The 17,546-nt window shown below is 35.9% G+C and overlaps 1 protein-coding gene and 1 non-coding gene across 3 annotated transcripts in view; one reads left to right on the forward strand and one right to left on the reverse strand.

Moving 5' to 3' along the window:
• Window positions 1-17,546, forward strand: part of RARS2 (arginyl-tRNA synthetase 2, mitochondrial) — a 65,411-nt gene that overhangs the window by 44,972 nt on the left and 2,893 nt on the right. For both annotated transcript variants that reach the window (XM_076003121.1, XM_012750895.2), the window contains exons 9-18: window positions 3,202-3,360; window positions 4,463-4,569; window positions 8,753-8,848; window positions 11,948-12,008; window positions 13,574-13,650; window positions 14,184-14,308; window positions 14,898-14,965; window positions 15,053-15,162; window positions 15,578-15,673; window positions 16,605-16,679. In XM_076003121.1, coding sequence (XP_075859236.1) covers window positions 3,202-3,360; window positions 4,463-4,569; window positions 8,753-8,848; window positions 11,948-12,008; window positions 13,574-13,650; window positions 14,184-14,308; window positions 14,898-14,965; window positions 15,053-15,162; window positions 15,578-15,673; window positions 16,605-16,679 — 974 coding nt within the window. The remainder of the gene's footprint in view (window positions 1-3,201; window positions 3,361-4,462; window positions 4,570-8,752; window positions 8,849-11,947; window positions 12,009-13,573; window positions 13,651-14,183; window positions 14,309-14,897; window positions 14,966-15,052; window positions 15,163-15,577; window positions 15,674-16,604; window positions 16,680-17,546) is intronic.
• Window positions 10,380-10,500, reverse strand: LOC142871303 (small Cajal body-specific RNA 15). Its single transcript, XR_012919553.1, has one exon.

The following is a 17,546-nucleotide window of genomic DNA, read 5'->3' on the forward strand; positions in this document are numbered from 1 at the left end:
GCTCACTTTGGGTGGTATAGACATTTTGGCAGTGTTAATTCTGCTGTTCCAGGAGCATGATATGTTTTTCCGTCTGTTTGTATCCTCTGCAATTACCTTCCTCAGTGTTTCATAGTTCTCCCTATAGAGGTCTTTCACCTGCTTAGCTAAATATATTCCTAGGTATTTTATTTTCTTTGTTGTTATTGTGAAAGGTATTGAATCTTTGATTTGATTCTCAGCTTGACTGTTGTTGGCACATATGAATGCTACTGATTTGTGTACATTGATTTTGTAGCCTGAGACTTTGCTGAACTTATTTATCAATCCAGGAATCTCTTAGCAGAATCTTTGGGATTTTCTAGATATAAGATCATATTGGCTGGGCGCTGTGGCTCACGCCTGTAATCCTAGCTCTTGGGAGGCCGAGGCGGGCGGATTGCTCAAGGTCAGGAGTTCAAAACCAGCCTGAGCAAGAGCGAGACCCCGTCTCTACTATAAATAGAAAGAAATTAATTGGCCAACTGATATATATATAAAAAAAAAAAAAAATTAGCCGGGCATGGTGGCGCATGCCTGTAGTCCCAGCTACCCGGGAGGCTGAGGCAGAAGGATCACTCGAGCCCAGGAGTTTGAGGTTGCTGTGAGCTAGGCTGACGCCACGGCACTCACTCTAGCCTGGGCAACAAAGCGAGACTCTGTCTCAAAAAAAAAAAAAAAAAAAAAAAAAAAAAAAAGATCATATTGTCAGCAAAGAGTGATAGTTTGACCTCTTCTATCCCCATTTGGATACCCTTGATTTTCTTCTCTTGTCTGATTGCTTTGGCTAGGACTTCCAGCACTGTGTTGAATAAAAGTGGTGACAGTGGGAAATCTTATCTGGTTCCTGTTCTAAGTGGAAATGCTTTTAATTTTTCCCCATTCAGTATGATGTTTGCTGTGGGTTTGTCATATATCGCTTTTATAATTTTAAGGTAAGGCTCATCTTTGCTACTTTGTTAAGAGTTCTTATCATAAAAGGGTGCTGAATTTTGTCAAATGCTTTTTCTGCATATATTGAGAGGATTATATGGTCTCTTTTTGCTTCTATTTATGTGGTGAATTATATTTATAGATTTGCATGTGTTGAACCATCCTTGCATCTCTGGGATGAAATCTACTTGATTGTAGTGGATTAGTTTGATGTGCAGCTGGATTCAGTTTGCTCGGATTTTACTGAGAATTTTTGCATCTATATTCATAAGGAATATTGGTCTATATACCACATTTTCTTTATCTTCTCAGTTGATGGGCACTTAGATTGATTCCCTGTCTTTGCAATTGTGAATCGTGCTGTGATAAACATGAGTGCAGGTGTCTTTTTTATATTTCTTTTCCTCTCGGTGGATCCTCAGTAGTGGGATTGCTGGATTGAATGGTAGATCTACTTTTAGTTCAATAATGGCAATTCTGACTGAGTAAGGTGCTATCTCATTATGGTTTTAATTTGCATTTCACACATGGGGTTAAAGTCCAGAGGAAACCAGGCCCAAGCTTCCAAGAGTCCTTTCCCATTAGAATCACAGAGGATGTGCTTAATTCTTCTAGCAACAAATTATGACAACATGTGTGAAATGTCTGCCTGGGAAGCTTGCTAGGTACTCCATGTCCAAGGCTTTTATTGGGGACTGATCATGTAGGCACTGTCTACCTAGGCTTGTATCTAGTTCCAGACTCCCAGTAGTAAAGCATGTGGTCAGCATAAACTGTATTCTTTGCACAAATAGTTTAGGCACAGTGAGCCACATTTATCCTTTAGATTGGTGGAAACATTCCCAAAATCCAAGTTGCCAGATGCTAGCCAGTAGCCAACATTGTAAGCAGGATGTTTTAAAGATAGCCTTCTCATGCCTGGTTTGTTAACTCTTTTCTGCATGCTATGACTTAAAAATTAGGTAGTTTTAACCTTTATTTAGCAGTATTTATTTGATTAAGTCTGTCATTCAAGTAATTAACACAAACCATCTATGAAAAGTAAAACATTTTTCCCTCTCGTTGGTAGTTTCTAGTGGATATAATCTAGTATATCCTCCAGCAATACAATAATTTTTTTCTACCCAAATACTGCTGCCATGGTACTTTGATGATAATACTATAAGAGTTTAGAAGCCTCAATTGTTTTGTAGTTTATTTACCAATTTATATTGCTTTCATGCTGCTTTAAGAGCTTTCTGGAAATAATATGATAGTTCAATTGTCATTCTTATTTCAACCTGGAAGTGAGTTACAGCTTGTAAGTAAAATCTTTTTAGTCCATGTACATAATTTCAGTACTACTTGAATTATAATATTGACACTTTAATGTCATTTATTAACATTGTATTTTGGAGACTGGAAAATGATGAAAACTTCATTGGGAATACAGAATCTTAGAACTGGAAGAGTGAGCCCTTAATAAGCCATCAGCTTTGCTTCAGTCATTGGGTGGGTACAGAACTAAACCAGCCAAGACAGATGGTACTAAAAACACTCCAGAATTGGGTGCTCCACACAGTTTTTAGGAGCCTACGTTAGAGTGTAATTAGAGTGTTAGTGTAAAACTAACTGTCCAAAGGTCTTTTTACCACACTCACCTATTGTACATGTCTTTCACAGTAAACTGTGTAGAGAACAGTTTAAAAATCTTTCAACTGTTAAATTGTCTTTTGGCCTTTTCTTTGTAAGTTTGTGCCATCCTACTTTGTTCAACCTTTCTCAGAGAAGTTGCAGGAGTAATAATTTGGCATTTTGATAAAAAACAAAAGAAATGACAGCTTAATCTTAACTAGGCATTCTTCACATAGCGGTTCTGTGAACTTCGATAGGAAGAAATTATACTTTATTTTCACTAACCTCTCTAAGAAATTGATTATTTTTCTGTATTACTATATCATAAATTAATTTTTAAAGTATTTAGTTAAATGTATTTCAGTATAATTATTTTCTTTGTAATCCTATGTATTTTTTTATGCATTTAGTAACATTTTGAGAAGGTGTCTATAGGCTTCACCAAGAGCCTATGGTAAAAAAAGAAAACCAAAGTTACACTCTGTCATGAAGCCAACTTGGATAAATTCTAAATGAGAAGTCTCAGAATTGTGTTTTGTTTTCTTTTCTCCTTACTGGAGAATTATGCTTTGTTTTCTTCTTTTTCTTGCCAGTAACTGGCAATGTACTTCATTTAACGTACTATTGTACTTTCAGGTTTATGTACAAGTTAATAAAGAAGCAGCAGATAATAAAAGTGTAGCAGAATCAGCACGTGAGTTCTCCCAGCGACTGGAAATGGGTGACACGCAAGCACTTTCACTATGGCAAAAATTTCGGGATTTGAGCATTGAAGAGTACATTCGGATTTATAAGGTACCTGTAGACTCTCCCATGATGTGGTGCAACTCCTGGCTGATACCTATGTGGTGAAGCTGCTGCTTTAGCTCATGTCTTGAGAACAGATTTGTAGTGGAATTGAACATTGGGACTCCAGTATTGGCTTTTGGCCTAAAAGAGCTACAAAATAATTCAGAAGCAATATCAGGTGACACTCTGATACTTCATTTCTGTCTGGATTTTTTTTTTCTTTTTGAGATGGAGGTCTTGCTATGGGACCCAGGATGGCCTTGAACTCCTAGGCTCAAGCAGTCTTCTCACCTCAGCCTCCATAGTAGCTAGCACTACAGACACACATCACCACCTGTGACGTGGCTTTTCTTTTCTATCAGTCTGTATTTATTTTTTTGTTCTTTCACTTCCTTAGGCCTGTGTGTGATGGGTATAAATCATTCATTTAATAAACATTGGGGAGGAGAGGAATACAACAGTAAATAAACGATGTAAAATCCTTGCTCTCATGGACCTTACATTCTAGCATGGAGACAGAGAGCAAACTAAACAAATTAAAGATAGGCCAAATTAAACAAGAAACTATATAGAGTCCATTGGATGATGCTGGATGCTAGCTGGAGAGATCGGGTGTGCTGTCTGTGGGTGGCTTGAGTAGAGTTTCAGTAAAGAAATCCATGTGCCTAGAGTAAGCAAGCAAAATGAACAACAGTAGGAGAGAAGGTCTTGGGGTGGTGCGTTATGTAAGACATTCTCCGAGGCTATCCAATACACCTTCTGTGGTGATGGGAATGTTCTATATCTATGCTGTCCAGTATGGTGACCACTAGCTACATAAGGCTAGTAAGCACTTAAAGTGTGAATAGTGTGACTAAGGAACTAAATTCTCGATTTTGTTTAAATACTCACATGGGCCGAGTGACTACTATCTTGGACAGCACAGTACTGTTGTGAGTACTTGATTATTGTAGTGAGAGCTATTAGGTTTGAACAGAGGAGTAACTTGATCTAATTTTTATTTTTCCCATCTATGTGACAGATGGTAGAGCATCCTTAACTTTGTCTTAGGGTAAGATAATAGGAGATTTAACTAACTTTTTTTCCTTTTGTTTCTGAATCCTATTAGCGCCTAGGAATATACTTTGATGAATATTCAGGAGAATCATTTTATCGTGAAAAATCTCAAGACGTCTTAAAGTTGTTGGACAGTAAAGGACTGCTACTGAAAACAATGTAAGATCAGGTTACTTACTATTCTTAAGTAAAGTTATTTGTTCTTTGAAATTGGGGTATTATTGTGTTCTTTCAGTAAGGACAACAGAATGTGGCATTTATAGTGCCTTTTCCTGTTCAGAGTACTTTCCCACTTGCTGTCTTTTGTTGCCATAGCAAAAGCCTATTAAGGTCTGGGAAAGGACATTATTTGTTATTGATATGGGAGGGAGCTGAAGCGCAGAAAATAGAAGTAACCTGCCTAAGGTCACACAACCTGATAATGGTATAACTAAAAAAAGGAAATAGAACTTACTTCTGCTGACTCAACTTTATCTTTTTTAAAAAAAATCTCATCCTTTTCAAAAAGGATTTAAGGCAACTTATGAAAGTAGTTATGACAGGCTTTTGAAAGAATAAAATGGGGAAGTCAGGAAGTAGAGACAGGAAAAATAATGTGAAGTCATAGATATTGGTGCATCCCTGCTGGGATTTTTTTTTTTTTTTTTTGAGACAGAGTTTCACTCTGTTGCCCGGGCTAGAGTGCCGTACCGTGGCATCAGCCTAGCTCACAGCAACCTCAAACTCCTGGGCTCAAGTGATTCTCCTGCTTCAGCCACCCGAGTAGCTGGGACTACAGACGTGCGCCACCATGCCCAGCTAATTTTTTTCTATATATTTTTAGTTGGCTAGTTAATTTCTATTTTTAGTAGAGACTGGATCTCGCTCTTGTTCAGGCTGGTTTTGAACTCCTGACCTTGAGCAATCCTCCTGCCTTGACCTCCCAGAGTGCTAGGATTACAGGAGTGAGCCACCACACCCAGCCCATTGTGGAATATTTAGATCAAGCTAATTAACATATCTATCACCTCACATACTTATCTGTGTTGAGAACATTTAAAATCTACTCTCTTAGTTTTCAAGTGTAATATGCATTATTATTATTAATTATATTTACCATGCCATACAATAGATCTCCAGAGCTTATTCCTCCTGTCTAACTGAAATTATGTGCCCTTTAACCAGCATCTTTCCATTCCCTGCCTTTGGTAACCACTATTCTACTCTCTGCTTGTATCAATTCAAATTTTTTAGATTCCACATATACATAAGATCATGCAGTATTTGTTTTTCTGTGCCTAGCTTATTTCACTGGCTATAAGGTCCTCTAGGTTTATACATATCACAAATGACAGGGTTTTCTACTTAAGACTGAATAGTATTCCATTGTGTGTGTATACCATTGTGTGTGTGTGTGTGTGTGTGTGTGTGTGTGTGTGTGTGTGTGTATATATATATATATATATATATATATATATATATAATTTTTATCCATTCATCTGTCAGCATACAGGTTGATTCCATATCTTGGCTGTTGTGAATAATGCTGCAATGAACAGGCAGGGCTCATATATCTGATAGACTGATTTCATTTCCTTTGGGTATATACCCAGAAGTGATACTGCTGTATCAGGTGGTGATTCTATTTTGAATTATTTTGTTTCATTTTTTATTCATTCATTAATTAATTCATTCATTCATTTATGAGACAGGGTTCTGCTCTGTAGTCCAGGAGGGCAGTGGTATGATAATAGCTCACTGCAGCCTTGAACTCCTGGACTCAAGCAATTCTCCCATCTCAGCCTCCTGAGTAGCTGGGATTATAGGCATGAGCCATCAGCAAAGTTTCTGTTTTTAATTTTTTGAGGAACTTCCATACTGTTTTCCATAATAGCTATACTAATTTACATTCCCACCAACAGTGTATAAGGGTTTCCTTTTCTACACATCCTTGCCAATATTTGTTACTTTCTTTCTTTTTTTTTTAAAGCCATTCTAACAGGTGTAAGGAAATGCCTTATTTTGGTTCTAATTTGCATTTCCCTGATGAGTAGTGATGTTAAATACCTTTTTATATACCTGCTTACATTTGTATATCATCTTCTGAGAAATGTCTATACAGGTCTTTGGCCCAGTTTTTTTTTTTAAAGAATGTAGCCTCAACGAAGAATTCTTTATTTTGTCCAAAACAGCGCAATAAAAATACCCCCAACCGTACATCAACCTATATATAAAATATAGAATATCTCCAGTATTTTTACTTTATATGGTAGCACGCCAGTATATGCAAGAAAACATACTGATGATGGGGTAAGGGGAAAACTGACTTGGACAATGACATAGTGAATCAGGCATTAACATTCAAAGACCAGGTAAATGTCAATTTTAGTCGGAAAAGCAGTATTTAAAAAGTTCCTATGAAGCTGAGATTTACATACTTCATTCTCCATTCCTGGTCATTTCATCCATAAGCCTGACTGTTCTCAATCATGCTTCTTGGCCTTTGGAGTGGTACTATAAAGGTATAGGGGATATTTGGCCCACTTTTAAGTTGGACTATTTCTTTGCTATTGAGTTGTTTGAACTCCTTATGCACGTTGGATATTAACCGCTTATCAGATGTATGTTTTTCAGATATTTTCTCTCATATCATAGATTGTCCCTTCACTTTGTTAATTTTTTCATTTGCTGTGCAGAAGCTTTTAAGTTTGATGCAATTCCATATGTCTATTTTTTCTTTTGTTACCTGTTATTTTGGGGCCTTATTCAAGAAATCTTTGCCAAGACCATTGTCACAAACATTTTCCTTTATGTTTTCTTCTAATAGTTTTAGAGTTTCAGGACTTAGGTTTAAGTCTTTAATCCATTTTAAGTTGATATTTATATGAGATGAAGGTCTAGGGTGGTTGTTCTCCCTGTGTATACACGGTTTTCCTAGCACCATTTATTGAAGAGACTGTCCTTTGCTCATTGGGTGATGTAGGCACCTTTATTGAAGATCAGTTGACCATAAATCTGTGGATTTGTATCTAGGCTCTCTATTCTGTTCCATTGGTATGTATGTCTATTTTTCTGCCAATATGATGCTGTTTTGATTACTATAGCTTTGTAGTAGATTTTGAGATTAGGTAATGTGATGCCTCCAGCTGTGTTCTTTTTGCTCAATATTCCTTTGGCTATTTGGACTTTTGGGGGATTTCATATGAATTTTAGAATTTTTTCTATTTCTGTGAAAAAAGTTGGAGTTTTGATAGGGATTGTATTGAATTTGTAGATTGCTTTGGGTAGGATGGTTATTTTAATAATCTTCTAATTATATGCATGAGATATCTTTCCATATATTTGTGTCTTAATTTCTTTCATCAGTGTTATGTAGTTTTCAGTATATAGATCTTTCAGCTTCTTGGTAAAATATATTCCTAAATATTTTAATGTTTCTTGATGTTATTATAAATAGGATTGTTCTTCTTGATTTCTTTTTCAATAGTTTGTTGTAAGTATAGAAATGCTACTGATTTTTGTATGTTGACTTTTTCATATCCTACACCTTTACTAATTTATTTGTTCTGACAGTTTTTTGGTAACATCTTTAGGGTTTTCCATTTACTAGATCTTGTTGTCTGCAAACAGAGAAAATTTAACTTCTTCGTTTCCAATTTGGATGTCTTTTATTTCTTGCTTTTCTAATTTAGGTTTTAGCTTCTTGTCTGCCAAACAAACAGAGAAATAGCACCAGTCATAGGAGCTCAGGCATATATAATGTAGAAAAGCAGACCAATTGCTTAAAAGAAGTATTTCTTTTCAGAGTACCAAAGTAAAATTTCTCCTGTGGTCATCATAAAGCATGTGGTTAATAGCATCCTCAGTAATGTTCTTAAGGAAAATTTTTAGATTGTCCTGTACAGATTTTAATTTATGATCAGGCAGGAAAGACAATAACAAAATTCTGTGGTTTTAATACTCAGGTGTACTTTCTGGCATGTAAAAAAAATTAGCCCATATTGATTATTATGATAACATGGATTAAAAGAAGAATCTGTGACATTTCATAGTTAAGCTGGAGTTGCATCTCCTTTTGCAACTGAGTATATTAAAGGTTTTATCTGAATACCTTAACCAGAGCAACAGATTAAAAAAAGATAGGATAACCAAATGTTAATTACATTATATCCATTCTTAAGAGATTCTCAATCATATTCCTTCTTGTTTTTTTCCACTGGTGGAAACTTGAATTGACACTGCTTATTGCTACTTAAGTAACAAAAATAGCTTCTGGTTTGCCAAAGATTAATGTTATAGATGTTATACTTTTAAAGGTTTTAATGTATTATGTTGCTTCCGAGTTACCCTTTTGCATTTCTAGAAAAGGAACAGCTGTAGTGGATCTCTCTGGGAATGGTGACCTCTCCTCAGCTTGTACTGTAATGCGAAGTGACGGGACTTCTCTCTACGCAACCAGGTTTGTAGCTTCTGTGAGGGTAAACATTGGAATGTAAATATGACTTCAGGTTCTTTGTCAAGACAATTATTTTATCCTCAAAACTGTTACTAAATCCTAGTTGCAGGTTCTAAATCTACTGCTTTCACATTTTTAAAACATTGGGTTTCTAACCAATCAACTATGAGCAAAAAAAAAAGAAAGAAATATATATTCAATTTTATTAAAAAAAAGAAAGAAACAAACATTGGGTTTCTTTTTTTGCCAGAATTCCCAGAAAGGTTTAATATCATCAGAAAAGTGACCCCCAAACTGTTTACAATTAGTTAGACATCAAAGGATTCCACAGCTAAATACACTGTTCTATACTATATAACTGAGGGACTTCATATTCAACTATAAGGATTTTTACATTTGCAGCATTGGCTAGAAAATGTATACTAAAATGTGACCACATTAGCTCAGTAGTGTCCTCACACTTTAAAGATCATCTTACATGCACATAAATACTAGACATCTTTATGATTGTGGTAAAATAGGCCAAGGGAGTAGGCCATGTCACTTTTGTTTTTTATTCATTCATTGCCATGACTGACCCTTGTGGAGGGGAGCAGTCTCTTGTTAAGTAAGAACTGGGTTTATCAAGCACACTTATTTCTGGGACAAAGCTAATAAATAAGAACGATATGGTAAGACAATAGAATGGACACAAGCAAACATGACCATACCCAAGGACTGCTGGCAAGTGTCTTGCAGGCCAGAATTTTCTGTTAGTTTTTTTTTTTTTTTTTTTTTGAGACAGAGTCTCACTTTGTTGCCCAGGCTAGAGTGAGTGCCATGGCATCAGCCTAGCTCACAGCAACCTCAAACTCCTGAGCTCAAGCGATCCTTCTGCCTCAGCCTCCCGAGTAGCTGGGACTACAGGCATACACCACCATGCCCAGCTAATTTTTTCTATATATATTAGTTGGCCAATTAATTTCTTTCTATTTATAGTAGAGACGGGGTCTCACTGTTGCTCAGGCTGGTTTCGAACTCCTGACCTTGAGTAATCCACCCACCTCAGCCTTCCAGAGTGCTAGGATTACAGGTGTGAGCCACCGGGCCCGGCCTCTGTTAGTTTTCTGTAAGGGTTACAGACCACCTTTGTAACATAAAGTAATATTTTATTGTTGTTGTTATTAACTACCATCATTTGCTCCAAACAACTTTAAATAATCAATCAAGTCTCTTACCACTTCTTAGAGAATTCATCTCCTACCTTCTGTTATTTTTTAACATTTCCCTTTATCAATTCCATGTAATTGGGGTTAGAAAATGAGAAGAACCTATATATCTAAGAAGTACATCCTTTTTTTAGGGTTAAAAAAATTAGAAATTTTTTTGTGCCAGTTAAGCATTGCTAAATAGATTAAATTAATAAACTCTTGCACAGTGGTTATAAGAAATGTCCATTGAGAATAGAGGTTCCATGTCATAAAGACTGTAACTACCCTGATCTGGTATATTTTTTGGGCTATCATTAAGTCTAGATTTTTTATTTTATTTTTTTTACTGTTGGTAGATAAGTAGGTCTTGAATTTATTTTGCAAACAAGACCTGTTCTATCTACCTTTTCATTTAGGAGGCTAAAAGCAAGTCTAGATTTTTCTGTATATTTACTGTTTCTCTTTTTCTTTGAGAAAATAAATTTTTGCCACCTGTTGAATGTTTGATTTTTCACTTTGGTTTTAACTGTAGTGGTTTCTGCCTTTTAGTGGGTTTCTCATAGAATATATGGGGGGAGGGGAGTTGTAAATGAAAGGAGTTGTTATAGTAGACAAGGAGCAGTGCAGAATACTGAAAAGAGCAAAGTGTGAGGCTGGAAACCTGGGTTTTTGCTCTGAACCATGACCATCGCTCAACTCTCTGGGCTGTGATGCTCTGCCTTCTGAAATGACAAACCTGGACTGAATGACCTGGCATTTCTTCTGGCCTTCAAATTCAGTTTCTACAAACTCAACCTAGAACTTTTTCTAATATTCTTCTCTTTTGTTTTTTCATCAAGTCAAAAGGTTTCTCTCTTTGTTTTGTCCTTGGCTTAAACCAAAAAATATAACAGGAGCGTGTCTTTGTGACATCATTTTTGTGATAATCTGTACCAGTGTTTCCCAACTTTTATTATAATCTCTCAAAGGAACCTTTTTAGCCATATTTTCCCTAATTGTCAACCCTCATGATATTTTAATAGCACCAATATTCTGTATCTCTACATGTGTTGTATGCATACCTGTGCTTTATGCATAAGGAATAAGAATTATTTTGCCTCCATTGAGAATGCACGCGCAGTACAATGTCAGGATCATGAGGATGGGTACTGATGACAAAAGATCTAGGAATTTTTCATTCCTCCCAGTATTATACATTGTTAACCAAAAGTAGCTTTAATTTTAAACTTCAATATTTTCATAATCCTTGACTTGAAATTTTGGTTTATGAAATTTCATGGTTTAATTTTTATTGCTTTCATATGGTTTATTTTTCATTATCTCATAATATATACAAAATGAGTATTTTGTATTTAATCAGTGATAAAAGAGATAAGTAGAATTTTTTCTAAAGAACTTTATGGTCTTTTAAAATGCTTTAGAAAGTATTTCTGACTGACCCAAAACTTTGAAAGTCTTTAATAGTACTAATAGGAGAATGGCTAAAAGATAACTTTTTATCTACTACATCACCAATATTTTAAATATGTTCTTATAAGAATGTATTACAGAGAAGTAACAATTAACTGATTCTTTTCAATAGAGACTTAAGTAATCATAAAACATTTTCCTATAGGACACTTTGCCCAGAGCTATTGTAGTTGTTATTATTTCTTGTTGTAGAATTTTTATTTATTTTTGGTTTTTATTATTTTCCCAGTGCTTTTATTATTGCTTTTCCCAAACCTATTTTTGTTGTTATTTTATATCAAAGTATGGTATTGGGATTATGCAGGCACAAGCAAGGGTGAGATACTCCAGGCTGTGGGATAATTGGAGTTCTTAATTAGAAAATTTTCATTGCTAATAAATCAGTAAGACAGATTATTACCCAGATCTGCTTAGTAACTCTTGATTTATGGCCATTTTTCAGAGATCTTGCAGCTGCTATAGATAGAATGGACAAGTATAATTTTGACACAATGATTTATGTGGTAAGTAATCACAATAAAGAGCATCCTTAACTTTATCCCTAAAGTTACATCCCTAACTTATGAAAACTATAAAGAAAGAAATTATATTCCATGTTGAAAAAGTATGGAAAAATTTTGTCTAACTACAGAGAGAATTCAACATTAAGAGTATTTAAAGTGGCTGGCCAGGCTTGGTGGCTCACGCCTGTAATCCTAGCACTCTGGAAGGCCAAGGCGGGACAATTGATCAAGATCAGGAGTTCGAAACCAGCCTGAGCAAAAGCGAGACCCTGTCTCTACTATAAATACAAAGAAATTAATTGGCCAACTAAAAATACATAGAAACAAAATTAGCTGGGCATGGTGGCACATGCCTGTAGTACCAGCTACTCAGGAGGCTGAAACAGGAGAATCACTTGAGCCCAGGAGTTTGAGGTTGCTGTGAGCTAGGCTGATGCCACGGTACTCTAGCCCGGGCAACAGAGTGAGACTCTGTCTGAAAAAAAATAAAGTGGCAAACTTCCATTTAAAATTTAAAAACCTTAAAAATGAAAAAGTTCACATTGCTTCTTAGTAATAAAAAATTACCCAAATCAGGAAAATGATTGTGTGAAATTAATATGTATAGGTCACTATAATGCAGTTGTTTTTAAATAACTTTTTATTTTGAAATAATTTAAGACTCAGAAAAAATTTCAAAATAGTATAGTATTTCAGTGTACCCTTCTCCTACCTTACCCTAAAGATATCTTACATAATCTTAGTATTTTGTCCATATCAGGAAATTGACATTGATAGAGAACTTATTCAGATTTCACTAGTTTTTACACGCACTCTTGTGTGGGTATGGATGTTTGTGTAGCTATGGTTTTATGAAATTTTATCATATGTATAGATTCATGTAACCATCACCACATTCAGAATACAGAACTATTCCATCACAAAACAAACTTCTTCATGGTCAACCATTTAATAATCTCACCTTTCCCCCAACCCTAACCCCTGGCAACCACTGCTCTGTTGATCTCCATCACAATTTGGTCATTTTGAGAATGTCATTTGAGAATGCTATATCATATCTATATGATATGCAACCTTTTGTGATTGGCTTTTTTCACTTAATATAATGAATGCCCTTGAGATCCATCCAAGCTGTTGTGTGTGTCAATAGTTTTTTCCTTTATATTGCTGAGTGGTAATTCTAGTATCTTCCCCCCTCTTCTTCCTTTTTGTTTGCAGCCTCCCTTTCCACTAAGAAAAAAAGTTGCCATCAGATATCTTTTTAGAGCTTAGCTTTGGTCTTAGAGATGAAGATCATAAAGAGCTGAAAGGGAAGGAATTTAAATAGAAGATTAAAGTTCACATTTCCTCCTGACAACAGCAGAGTGCTGCAGCTCTTATTAATATTTTCCTCTCTTATAGAGCACTCAGCTTAGACACCCTACCAGTGGCATCCTTTTTGTTTATTTAAAATATAATGATTGACAGTGACTTTAGTCTGTCAAAATATGTTAATTTGATTCAAGTCCAATTTATTTTTGTAGATAAACTTATCACTGTTACGTTAAATACATTTTCTTCCCAAGACAGATAAAGGGCAACAAAAGCATTTTCAGCAAGTGTTCCAAATGCTGAAGATCATGGGATATGACTGGGCAGAAAGGTACTGTCTTCATGGTTCCTAATTGCCTGTTCAGGATCAGTGAAGATTTGTGAGGACAGCTGAGCCAAAAAATGTACCTAGTGGTCAAAGTTTTTCATTCAAACTTCAGTTCTTTGTTTCAAGACATTAGTGTGGAAAAGCAGATTTTATTTACGTCTTGGTTATAATAGTTTCTAGCTTATAAACACTTCAAAAGTGTATTTTTAGCATGCCTGTAGTCCCAGCTACTCGGGAGGCTGAGGCAGGAGGATCGCTTGAGCCCAGGAGTTTGAGGTTGCTGTGAGCTAGGCTGACGCCACGGCACTCACTCTAGCCTGGGCAACAAAAAGTGAGACTCTGTCTCAAAAAAAAAAAAAAAAAAAAGTGTATTTTTATTACATACCTACTCTCAGTAGCTTAGTTTTCAAAACTGTTAATCCTCATCTCCTTTTTCTCATAAAAGCAACTAGTAATTTAATCATATTAGTGATTATCTTTATAAAATAAAGCTGTGTGCTTAGTTTCCAGTGAACTAAATGCCCACTCTATTTCAGGTGCCAGCATGTGCCCTTTGGAGTAGTGCAGGGAATGAAGACTCGAAGAGGAAATGTCACTTTTCTGGAAGATGTTTTAAATGAGATTCAATTAAGGATGCTACAGAACATGGCTTCCATTAAGAGTGAATTCAGTTTTTTGTTGTTAAAGTCATAACTTACATGCCACTTCTATGTTTTGCTGGATTTTGGGGCAGTGTGATTTGTCCCTCAATTGAAGTGTCAGTAATCTTGTCAAAAATGTGTTTCACTAATTTCACTAGGTGCCAGAATTTTTAGACTTGCTGTGCAGGAATTGTTTATTTCAATAATCTGAATTGATATAACCTTGATCCTCTTTTCATGACAGCTTTGGCATTGTCAGTCCATTGTCTGAGTGGTTACATGAAGTTCTCATGTATAAATTGGATACAAGTCACAAGTCCTTATGACTTTGTTTAACCTTCATTATTGGAAAACTAAGTGTCAGCTATATTTGATGTCTTACAAAGGATATTTGTAAGAAAAATAAATTTGAATTTCTTACTCTTTAATGTAGGCAGGGAAAATGTCATTATCAAAGGTAAATTAACCTAAATTAGGAAAGTAAATCGTCTACTGTGAAACTGTTCTGGATTGTCAGCATATATTTTTGGCAGAATTTATGTCCACTTTGATCCATGATTCTGGCACAGTGTCGTGCAGGTTAAAGATAGCTGCCTTTGTCCTTTTCAGCAACTAAAGAACTTGAGAACCCCCAGGAGACTGCGGAGAGGGTCGGGCTCGCAGCACTTATTATTCAGGTCTGTTAAGACTCCTACCTGTGAGACCTTTTTCTTTTGTTCAATACTAGAGCAAATCCCAGCACTAAAGATTTTCTCTGATTTTAGGACTTCAGAGGTTTACTTTTATCTGACTATCAGTTCAGCTGGGATCGTGTTTTCCAGAGTCGTGGGGACACGGGAGTCTTCCTACAGTACACACACGCCCGCCTCCACAGGTGAGAAGAGGCTGCAGGGAAACATAATGCGCTGTCCTTCTCCAGGCTGGGTCTTGGCTGGTGTGATTCTAAGACCGAAAGCCCTGTTTTCTGGGCTTTTCCAACATCTATTCAAATCTGCTTAAAAAATATTTATTGAGCACCTCTCTATAAAATATTTTTATGTATACTGCCTTATTTAGTTCTCAGAATAAGCCTGCCAAAGAATATACTGTTACCTTCATTGTACAGATAAAGAAACAAATTTAGGGAAAATTTAGATAATAGGTCAAACAATGTTGGCATCAAAGTCTAGGGCTATATTAAGGAGCCCAGAACTGTGTACTGTGAAGTAATGTTCATCACTTGCAGCTATGTACTCTTGTATGACTTGTTTGATCCTTTGATGTTTTGAACTTTAAACTTTTGATAACAGTTTGGAAGAGACTTTTGGATGTGGTTATCTGAATGACTTCAACACTGCTTGTCTACAAGAACCACAGTCTGTTTCAGTTCTCCAGCATCTTCTCAGGTATGAAGGTTTCTGATATCAAGTCTGCTTCTGCTTATTGAAATAGTGTTATTGCTGACCACTAGAGTCAACAAGCTACCTCCTGCCTCTAGACCTTTCCCAAAGGTATACCCAAAAACCATTGTCTGCCCATTAAGCCAATGCTCAAAGTCAATCTTACCGCTGCTGAATTAGCACAGATGCTTAGCCTCCTCTAGCCCATGGAAAGCCAATAAAAACTTAATTTTTAGTTTTGGAAAAGAGCATCTTCTCACACTCTGATAAGTGAAGGAAAATCCCTGCCTTTGTGCAGCGTCTCAGAGATTGTAAGTCCTTCATTTGCATCTTAATTTCAGTTCACAGTCTTAAATACATGCATCCATTAATATCTGATACTCCCACACTAGGCTAGAGATCATACTTGTTAGCTCTCCCAAGCATTGTTGGTGAAGCTAGACTTGTTGGTAAATATTAGTCTCTAGAAGGGACATGGGTGGTTGTGAACAAAGCAGTTTTCTTTGCTTGTCATACAGTGGTCAGTTTATTCACATGTAGCTAATGTGAAGAAAAATAAACCAACCTGGTTTTCATAGCACTGAACATAGACTTTGATTGCTAGTTTATATTTTATGCTTCTATACATGGTTTTTTACATTCAGTTTAACAGTAATTTAAGTTTTTGCTCTGGATTAGGTCTAGGGAATATCAAGATAATTTAGAAAGTCCCTGCCATCAAGGAATTTGTAAGAAAGAAAAATGTGCCTTTGCCTTCAAATGTACATATGCCTTCTACTCAACGATATCAAGTCAATCTTATATCCAAGATCTTTCAACATCTTTTTTTTTTCTTAAAGCCAGTCAAATTTAGCAGTGGGGAGTTGAATTTTAACATCTTAATGTCTTAGCGTGCACAGTCTTTCCCTGCCCACTGCTCGTATCATTTTTCTTTTAGGTTTGATGAGGTGCTTTATAGATCATCTCTGGACCTTCAACCCAGACACATCGTCAGTTACCTTCTAACTCTAAGGTACTTATAATCTTCCTATTTTCAAGTATTAATGACATTTGAGACCTTCTGACCTGACAAACTTTCTTTAGAGTTTTCCTATAAACAAATCACTTGGCCTAAAAATTGGTATATCTTAGCAAATTAGCAATTAATGTTCATTCATTCAGTGATATAAGGCATGGTCACTACAGTCTAGAAAATGGAAACTGCCAACTACATAGTTACAGCCCAGTGCATATGTGTAATGATAGAGTAAACATAAGACACAGTGTTAGGTCACCCAGTCCAAGCTTGAGAGATCAGAGAAGGCTTCTAAGTAGATATTAATCAGGAGAAGTAATATGGCCGGGAAGGAGGGAAAAGCCTACAGTTTGAGTAAGAACATAATATGTTAAAGGAACTATAAGCATTGTCCTGGGAGGGATGAGAAATGAAGCATGTACAAGCCCTTTGCCATGTATGGAGGCATTTAGACTTATTTTCAGGGCAGTGGGGTCCATAAAAGGATTTTTAAGCAGAGGACAGAAAAATTAGCTAGAGGATAGAGAATGAATTGAGAGGCAAATCAGTGACATTTTGATGGACATTTCATGGTGGCTATTTTAAAAACTTTTAATTCAAGTTGAGTCTACTCTTGTACAGCAACAGCTGTATCTTCCCATAAAGTTATTTAAGAAAGGAAATTTTGCTTTTACTCAAGATTTACTGAAATCAGAGACTTATCAGGACTGTTTTCTTGGTTATACTTTTTACCTTTTCTTCCCCAGATTTAAATAAGATGTTTTCTTCCTTCAAGTGCCACTTAGACATACAGAGATGAAAAAGCCAGAAAGTTTTATGACATGTCATTTAATAATTAAAACAAATGTCTTGGCCCAGCACAGT

The sequence above is a fragment of the Microcebus murinus genome, chromosome 5, assembly GCF_040939455.1.
Source record: "Microcebus murinus isolate Inina chromosome 5, M.murinus_Inina_mat1.0, whole genome shotgun sequence".
Lineage (NCBI taxonomy): Eukaryota > Metazoa > Chordata > Mammalia > Primates > Cheirogaleidae > Microcebus > Microcebus murinus.